We start from the raw sequence: 10,445 nt of genomic DNA, 5'->3' as shown, positions 1-10,445 counted from the left end.
GTTAATGTTCTTGGACCGACATCCTTCCAATATTTACGAAAAGTCAATGGTATTTTATACGACACTTTCTTCGATGCGTGTCGTGAGTTACATTTATTGGAGGATGATAACCATTGGGATCTCACACTTGCAGATGCAGCACTGAGCTCATCTCCACAACAAATTCGTCAATTATTTTCAATAATATTAACAACGTGTTTTCCGTCTGAAGCATCTGCTCTCTGGAACAAATATAAAGACTCAATGAGTGAAGATATTTTGCATCGGATTAGAATTACTAATCAAAATCCTGATATTCAATTCTCCGCAGAAATATACAATGAGGCTTTAATTATGATTGAGGATATTTGTATTCTTATTTCAAACATGCCACTCATCCATTTTGGCATGCCGGCGCCGAACCGCCCAGCAGTAGATATCATCAACAGTGATGTTCAACGTGAACACCAGTTTGATAAGACTTCGTTGGCTACTTTTGTTGCTAATAATGAACAATTGCTTACAGCTGAACAACGAAATGTATATGATCAAATTAACGTATCAATTGCAGCACAACAAGGTGGATTCTTTTTTTTGGATGCACCAGGTGGCACTGGTAAAACCTTTCTCATCTCACTGATACTTGCGCGCATTCGATCACAAAATCATATTGCATTGGCCATTGCTTCATCAGGCATTGCAGCGACGTTACTTGATGGTGGACGGACTGCGCATTCAGCACTTAAGTTACCTTTGAATGTTCATACAAATCCCGAAGCAATGTGTAACATAAAGAAGCATTCCGGCACGGCTGAAGTTTTGAGAAAATGCAAAATTATTATTTGGGATGAATGTACAATGGCCCACAAGCATTCGCTTGAAGCTCTCGACAGGTCCCTGAAGGATATCAAAGATAATACTAGGCTTTTCGGTGGTGCTCTACTGCTACTGTCTGGTGATTTCAGGCAAACATTGCCAGTAATTCCACGTGCGACATATGCAGACGAAGTAAACGCATGTTTGAAGGAATCTTATCTATGGCGGAGTGTCAGTAAATTGAGCCTTACTATCAATATGCGCGTTCAACTACAAAATGATCCATTAGCGTCAGGATTCTCTGAACAATTGTTAGACATTGGCAACGGTAAAATTCAACTGTATGAAGATACCCAATTTATTAAATTTCCAGAGAACTTTTGCAACATGGTGGCTACCAAAGATGAATTAATAAATAGTATCTTACCAGATTTAAGATATAACTATACTAATCATGAATGGCTACGAGAGCGAGCTATTTTAGCTGCAAAAAATTTAGATGTAGACGCCATCAATTTTAAAATACAACAGTCATTGCCTGGTAATGAAATTACATTTAAATCAATTGACACCGTTGTTGATCCTGACGAAGTGGTCAACTATCCAGTAGAATTTTTGAATTCTTTAGATTTACCTGGAATGCCACCACATAATTTGCGACTGAAGATTGGCTCACCTATAATTTTGCTTCGTAATTTAAATGCCCCGAGATTGTGTAATGGCACGCGATTAGTTATAAAAAAAATCATGGGCAACATTATTGAAGCGAATATTTTATCTGGAAAATTCCAAGGTGAAATTGTACTTTTACCGCGGATCCCAATGATTCCTTCAGATTCACCTATACCATTTAAACGCTTACAATTTCCGATCCGTTTGGCATATGCTATGACTATTAATAAGTCACAAGGTCAAACGATGACATTTTGTGGCTTAGATTTAGAAAATCCGTGTTTTTCTCACGGCCAATTGTACGTTGCGTGTTCCAGAGTTGGAAAACCATCGAGTTTGTTTGTTTATACTCCTCATGGACTAACTAAAAATATTGTACATCCAATGGCATTACGATAAATTAAGTTTTTGTAAATTAAAAATAAATAAATATATATGTTATAAAATGTTTTGAGTGCAAGCTTTTTCACCTTTCATTAAAATGAGTTAAAGTTTTCATTTACGATGCTGTTATTTATTTAACAAAGTAATAACTTTTCAATAATAATTTTCATCAAAGCGGTCCAAATTGTTTCAGCTCATTAAAAAAAGTATGAAATTAAAGACGTGTGTACAGGACAACGTCTGTCGGGTCCGCTAGTCTTAGTATAAATAAATACTTCTATTGATCTACAAATTACGGTTAATGTAACTTCTTTGTTTAAAATGCACCTAATAGATGGCGCTAGTCGGTTGGGTTGTTATTATGCGACTTGTGTATTGAAAAAATTTTGTCATTCTACTTTTTGTTTTAATTAAATGTATCAAGCACTGTTTAACCCTCGTCTAACTGTGAAATTATTATGTTAAAAACATGTACTAATTAAACAACAACATATACTAATTTAACATAACATTATAGGATAAAATTGTATATTGAAAAAAAAAAATATCTGAAATAGTAAGTCATTCAAATCTTTGTGTATTCCACAAGAGTATTAAGGTAATTCGTAACAAAATACTAGCGTGGTATACTGAGCACTAGAACACTCCCAGGGCCGGATTCTGAAATAAATTGAACTGTCAAATAAATTCTGTTCATTCCGAATGTAAACTACAAATATACATCGGAAAGATTCAAACGTAAATAATGAAATAGAATTGCTTCTGCGGTTTTAGACTTGTGTAAATAATGGAATGAAAATAAATAGCAACAATGAAAATTAAAATAATTCAAATGAAAAACGTTTGTAATACAATCATACTAATATTATAAATGCGTATGTTTAGATGGATGGATGGATGTTTGTTTAAGAGCATCTCTAGAACGGCTAAATTTGGCATAGATGTAAAACATAGTCTGGAAGAAAACATAGGCTATTAATCGAGTTTTTTTTTTGATTCCGCGCGGACTGAGTCACCAATGACAACTAGTATTGAATAACAAATAGATTTATGTATCGAAATTATAAAAAAATATTAATGAAACTGTGTTGTACATTTAATGTAACTGTAACATACTTTATTTTTGTACTGTTTTCTATAACTTAACTAATCGTAGTGGATCTAAAAATGAAAATCAATATTTTGCTTTTAATAATAATATTATTATACATACACAATATTATAAAGTAACTCGCAAGAGAACATTTACTAAAATAAAATACACTACTTTGTATTCAAACTTTCAAAGTAACCCTGAATAAATTGTACTGTCATATAAATTTTGAAAGTTGGAAATGTACGAGTAGTGTACGGTTTTCTGAAAGTTGTAACACAACAATAAGAAATTGTTTGTTTCATAGATTTATTATTAAAGAGTTCGAACTAGCATGGAATTATATATTTAATAAGATAATGTTATTGAATGGATTTTTTATGCAGGACTGAAACAAACTTATCTTGCGTTGAAGGACAACGTTGATGCAATCTGAACAAATAAGGAAATTCAAAGATGTGTCAACCATTCCGTATCAATCCACTGTGGTTTAATAAGATTTCTCTCTCTCTCTCTCTCGCTCAGCACTTCGTTTCCTCATTCTTGAGAGTCTAGGCCAATTTTCTTGACCATCTCTTATAGGTTATATCTCCACTCAGTGCGGTTCTCAGCTATGTGGATGGTATTATGCACAGTAGTGTCGAGCGTGGTGAATTTTTGATCATTCCTCAGTCAGATGAGTCACTCGTAGTTTAGGACACACATATAAAAAAGCGAAAACCATTGGTTTATACAAACAAACAGAATTATAAAGTAAATAAAAGTCAGTTTGCAAAACAATTGCAATTCGATGAAATAACCACAAAAGCGGTGCAAAACGTCAAAGAAAATTTTAACAGTTATATAAATGCTGGTTTTATCTACAAACAAAGAATATTCAAGCCTTTGACTGGCTTTTTCCTGTCGAAGACAAAGTCCGTACAAAGATATCTAATGAAAATAAACATAAGAAAAGGTAGAACATAGTAACTTTGAGTAAAACGGTGTGGCTTACACACAGTTGTTACACAGAGAGGTAAAGTTAATGATTATAAATTACAAAACAGTAATTAACAACTAGTTTAACATTAACTATATACATATTCTCATTACAGTTTCAAATTAAACCGAAAATAATTTTCAAGTAATATTTACCCGTACATTAATTAATACGTACATTTGTTATAAATAGAATATGTTTGGAAATCATACGCCAATATCGTTTTCATTACATTTCTAACATGCGATGTGAAACCGCAGCCATATGCTTTGCGGTCACAATATATTATTTGATTCCAATATATTTAACATTGTCAATGAATCAGTAATAACAAAGTAGACAAAATCTATATATATAAAAGAAAGTCGTGTTAGTTACACTATTTATAACTCAAGAACGGCTGAATCGATTTGACTGAAAATTTGTGGGCAGGTAGCTTAGAACCAGGAAACGGACATAGGATAATTTTTACCCCGTTTTCTATTTTTTATTCCGCGCGAACGGAGTCGCGGGTAAAAGATAGTTTATAATACTTTAACGAGTATAACTGCCATAATCAATATTCGATCTCGAACCACTTTTGCTTATCCGGAGGATTTTTAAAAATAATTTTCATTAATCCATCATCATCATCAGCCCACTATATGACCCCACTACGGTGACTAGTTGACTTCACACGTATGTTCAAATATCTTCTCAGATATTTGCAGGTTAATTAGGATTAGATACGATAAGATAGATAAACACATTCGTACATGGCGGGATTCGAACCCAGGACCTTCAGATTACAAGTCAAGTGCTTACCCCTGAGCCACTAACGCTCCTTTAATTAATCCTTTTGTTTCCAATCAAGGTCGAGAGTGATCGAATAATATTTGTACTCCTTTCATACAAAGTAATTACGTCACAGTATTACCATTTGAAATGACTAAAGGCATAACACAAGTAATTAAGGGTACATTTATACCTTGCGATGTGCTCGTCCTTTCCATGATGAGAACTAATGCTGTAAAGCTTTTAGCTGCCCCCCTCCCCTCCCAACCCACTTGTATCAATCCACCGCAAGCGACGGCTCGTTACCTTCAACTAACAACTGCTCCTGATTAAGATGAATAGAAACCGTATCATTACTATTTATTAGTGTTTTTAAATACGCTCTTCAATACTCTACATTATTAATTTATAACTTTAAAATACAGTACAAAATTTCATTTAGCAAAAAACATGCTATAAAAAAATTATCACGAATAAGTTTCCGCGCAAATAAACTTATAAAAGAGCACATCTATTCAATAACAGCGCGCCTTACTTCCATTTGGAAAAACATGCAAATGTTCTTAATTAATTCGAATCTTCTTTTGAATTCGCGGGAGATGTTACTGTTGCTCGGTCTCCGGCGAGGAGCAACGCAGCAAATGAAAATTAATTAACATACCCAGTTAAAAAAGTTAAGTCAAATGTTAAAAGCTCATCGGACCAAAAATATTCACAAATAATTTTTACAAATTGACTTTATTTTAATGCTCTTCATCACCTACATTAATTTTTGATCTGATCGCAAAGTAATTCGTCAATCCGCTTCTCTACATTACCAGTGACCAAACATCAATAAATCCTATGTTAATAATAAATGTACAATATAAACTATCTATAATCCGAATTGAATATTTTATGAGCGCAACAATCTTTGTTAGAGTCTTATATAATTAGTTATTTCTTGGCGAGCTCTTACCTACCCTAAATATATAATTAACCCTGTCGCTCTCGGAACTAATTATTTTGTCCTACACAATATTAACGCTCAAGCATTTTCTCGCGTGAAATAATAGTGCTTTATATAAAAGGTTTCCCTTTGATTTTAGGTTGTAATAGCCTTTATCTACGTATTAAGAATAGAGTGAGTTATTTGACGTGGCACAATAAATAAGTACCAACAGCATATATAGAAATATCAGTCTTACTGTAGGTTTCTGAGAACTAAAACTTCGTTTAAAACATATTATTGTCTCCGATTCGTCAAAGATAATGAAAAGGATGATAATAATATGTTTCATACAGAGATTTTGAACTCGGAAACCCACGATTAATAATGTAAAGTACTACAAACTTACTAAACCGATGAAGGCATTGTTACCTAAGTTAGGTATATCAAGAAATATGTAAGCCTCCGTATATAAATTAAAACACAAGTCAAGAAATGATAAGACAGTTATACGGGGCCTAGCACAAGAATGCTTCGTAGCGTCATTTGTACAGCGCCCCTATCGGCCGTAAAGTACAACTACAAATCTCATATAAACTTTGTCGATAACATTACGAATATTATCGAATTTTTTTGCTAGATCCCCTGTACAAATTGTTTCAATTTTTTGCGATTGTCAGGGGGACGCTAATGACTTTTAGTAAGTTGTTTTAAATCATGCCCTCCGGGTCAGATATATATGTCGGTCTATATGAAAGTCGATTTTTAAAACCTTTACTAAACCTAGAATAACCATATGGATCTTTGTAATATGAATCAAGTAAACATTATTAAGATAAAGTAATTTAATAAGTCTCCTTTGAATTATTTCGCGATTGCTTTTAACTTGTGCCACAACGCAATACGCTCATCACATTCCAAGCTGAAGTTGACAAACAACTAGTAGGCAATACGTCAGAAATCTCATCGTAGACTAAATGGACGAAATAATTGATATATTACACGTCTCACACAACTTGTATATAAGGAACATGTAACAAACTATATACATATATAAGGTTATTCGATACTAGTAATGGAGCTTGACTTTGTGTATTTGTATGTACTTAATCTTTGTAATATCTTATTGAATTTGAATATATATATTTTTTTGTATTTAACAGCCTAATTATAAACATACCATAATTATGTACATCTTACTAATATTATAAATGCGAATGTTTCGATGGATGGATGTTTGTTTTATGGTATCTTCGGAATGACTCAAGAGACCTTGACAAAATTTGGCACATGTGTAGAACATGATCTGAAAGAATATATAGGCTACTTATTACGTGTTTTTCTGTTCAATTCCGCGCGAACGGAATCGCAGGTAAAAGCTACTAATGATAAATATGTATATACTTCTTCTTACAATACATTCTTGACAAAATATTCTCGAGAGCATTAAGAATCTTATTTTTAGTTTTACTTCTAAAATTCATAGTCTTGAGATGTATGGTAAACAAACGGGGTCGTTATTTCGACATCGCTCGACTTCATCTCGAGTGTTGTCGGGTCACCGCGCCTTCAATATGCATGGCTCAACTAACAGTATACAATTCAGAATTACAATTCTAACATTTCTAACAATCTATATAAAAAAAACTTAAGTCTTCACAAGAAGTACATTTTATTTCTATGAATTTTCGTTATATATTGTCACGTCGTTGCCATGGTGAAGTAACGCTCATTCGTCTATAGCAAAAAGTGTCGTGACAACTTTTCGTAAGAATTTTTTCCGTCTAGCCCCCTTTCACAACGCGCGATAAAGAACTTCGTTCCAATAACAAAATTATTTATAAAAGATGATTACGTTTTCAATTTCTTATTTTTATTTATAGCAACTCACAGACGTGTGCAGAACCTTTAAAAATTGTTAAAAATATACGTAGATAGCCGCTTATTATGCGGTATAAATAACCATTTTATTACTATATTAGTTGTCGCTAGCGACTAATTCTGCGAGGAATACAAAAAAAAATAATAACTAGCATATATGTTCTTCCAGACAGTTTTCTATATCTGTACCTTTCATCAAGATACGTTGGCCCGTTCTGTTCATACCTTTAAACAAACATCCATCCATCTAAATTTTCGCATTTATAATATTAGTAAAATTAATTACAGCGTCCTCTTTCGGAATGCCAATGAACAACACCATTGTCGCTACCCAGGTTGCATCATCCGTGCATGATGCTTGTAGTAAAAACTTTCTGCAAAATATCGCTGCCCTTGCATATTTAATGGATAGAGATGGCAAGCTAAGCAGGTATAAAAGGTTAAATTTAAATGTGTACGTCGTACTTTTACCATAACTTACCACTTACATCGTAAAACACATTTTCAGGTATCATTATGGTAATGCAAAAAGCTTGTATCTTACCCTAAGAATAATGTTTAAAATTTTCTCTCAGCTTTCACTCGTAACAACGACACGGATTTAATAAAAATCTTCAATAGCTTAGCCTTTAATACTCCATATATGTCGTGTTGAATTTGAGTATGTTTATATAACTTGTAACATAATGTTTTTGCAAAATGATGATCACTTTGGTGTTCCCGCTGCTCGTTTGCCCCCTTCTCTTATAAAAAAAAATATTCATTATAGTCATTTGTTTGCTACGTGTCGAAACGTGTTCTCGAAAATGGAGAAAACCGAAGTGCGAGCCGTTATTAAAAGCAAACACACGTGCAATGTATTAGTCTAAGTCATAACGAAATGTAACAAAATAAAAATGTATAAAATTTCATATGTTATGGAAGAACGGGGCATCCTGACACAAGTATGTACTTACTTAAAAGGGTACCTCAACCTAAAATTTGTTTGTAATAATTGTGTTTTGAAATAAATAAAATTTAAATTTAAAATTGAAAAATTTAAAATTGAAAAATTTAATTTAAATTTAGATTAAAAAAAATTTATTGATCCCTCCTCTTACCTATATCATATCTTTTCACTTAACTCATTGAATCGCATTAACAACATGAAACCGATGCTATTACAATTTGCATATGTTTTGGTAAATTATTTATTGTATGAATAAATATACAAAATGAAAACCTTACAAAAGCCTGTTGTGTGCCTTTTTATTGTATTTAAAAAAAAAAATTCTATTTAATCTTACTTAAAAGGGAGTATTGCAACTTGACAAGTTTAAATAAACCATTTTCTTTCTTATTCGAGTTAGTTCAGATCTGCTCTCACTTTCCTTCTCAGTAAATTGAATCCAGTATTAACTTTGTCTGCATTCTTAATTTAATGTTAATTACTATAAATTCATGTAATTAATGTAAATATTTAAACTATTTATTACATTTACATTTTACATTTGTAATATCGAAGTAACTCAGTTGTTACAGTTATTATACTTAGTAACATCTTAGTAACCAGGTGTACTTTTTATTGTTATGACTTTTAAAGTTATATTTATTGAATTGTGTGACTGTACACAGGGTTGTTAAGTTAGGCAGTTAACTAATTCTTATTTATAATTAGTCTGACGCCCCTGAAACTAGCAGGTGTATTTGTGGGCGCCATACAAGGCGCCATACAAGGCGCCACAACGCGCCCCGGACACCATACACATCCGTGTACTCTGACACATTTTACATAAATATGAGGAGATCATTAAGTGTTATAACTAAAATATACTCTGTTAATAATCAAGCCAGATTAGCCACCAAAAAAAAAATATTGTTTATGTCTTAGTGGTATCCAAGGCTATCCTTTATAGCTATTATTATTGTTATTTGTTGGTAGGATGTAGTTTCCACGGGAAGTTCTGTTTTGCTTGACAATTCCATAAAATTAAATGTGAAGAAAATACTTTAACCAAAAGAATTCATTTCGACACTATTAAATCTGTTATCTTCACTTCGACTTTTTGACTTTCGACCTAATGATATTTGCTCTCGCCCAAACTGCTTATCTTATGTAAACATATTAAAAATTAGAGAACAAGTATATTATTTGATATACAATATGGTCAAGAATGTTGGCTACCGATTTGTTGTCTATTGTAGTTAACCATATCATAAGTTTCGATCTTATTTGGAATTATTGCAAGAAACATCTTTACGGAAAAATAAAATTGAACTGTCAGTTTGAAATTTTATATATAAAATTCTCGTTTCACAATGTTCGTTCCCATACTCCTCCGAAACGGCTTGACCGATTCTCATTAAATTTTGTGAGCATATTGAGTAGGTCTGAGAATCGGCCAACATTTATTTTTCATACCCCTATTAAGTTTTTTTAACTGCGCGTGGACGGAGTCGCGGGTGACAGCTAGTATCAACATAAAATTTTCATATTTCCTGCACATGTTATATTCGCGTCACTTTAAAAAAAAATGTTTGTTTGTCAATCTATCTGTAAATCCGCGTTTGTAACGAGTAATCTTCGAAACGGCTGGTTCGATTTTGACAGGACTACAATGAAAGGTAGTTGATTATGCAGGAGTAACATTGGCGTTTTTTTGATTCAACGCCAATGAAGTTGCGGGCTACGGCTAGTCTATGAGAATATTTCTAACTAGCGGTCGCCCGCGCCTTCGTCAGCCCAAAAAAAAATATAAACATTACGAAAAAATAAATTGTGTGTATGAAATATGATTAATTTTTTTCCGATATTACATACAGATAATCCAATAGTATTAAATGATTTGATTTAAGTTATTAGTAGAATTTGCTAAGCGATTAAAATGTGCGACAGCGAAGTCTAGACACTGACTGAAATATTATTTTGATGTTCCATACAGACACTTCAATTTTATTTA

At 32.7% G+C, this 10,445-nt stretch overlaps 1 protein-coding gene across 1 annotated transcript; it reads left to right on the top strand.

Moving 5' to 3' along the window:
* Window positions 1–243: 243 nt before the first annotated feature.
* On the top strand, window positions 244–1,866 carry LOC123721312 (ATP-dependent DNA helicase pif1-like). The gene has a single exon (XM_045679760.1). The coding sequence runs from the start codon at window positions 244–246 to the stop codon at window positions 1,864–1,866; it is 1,623 nt and encodes a 540-aa protein (XP_045535716.1).
* The last annotated feature ends 8,579 nt before the right edge of the window (window positions 1,867–10,445 follow it).

This window comes from Papilio machaon, chromosome 10 (assembly GCF_912999745.1).
Source record: "Papilio machaon chromosome 10, ilPapMach1.1, whole genome shotgun sequence".
Lineage (NCBI taxonomy): Eukaryota > Metazoa > Arthropoda > Insecta > Lepidoptera > Papilionidae > Papilio > Papilio machaon.
Note: the sequence above shows the minus strand (reverse complement) of the source record. Positions and strands in the feature narration are given on the sequence as shown.

What these genes read in the sequence shown, in the direction of transcription:
- LOC123721312 (XM_045679760.1), top strand. Translation starts at nt 244, where the DNA reads ATGAGTGAAGATATTTTGCATCGGATTAGAATTACTAATCAAAATCCT.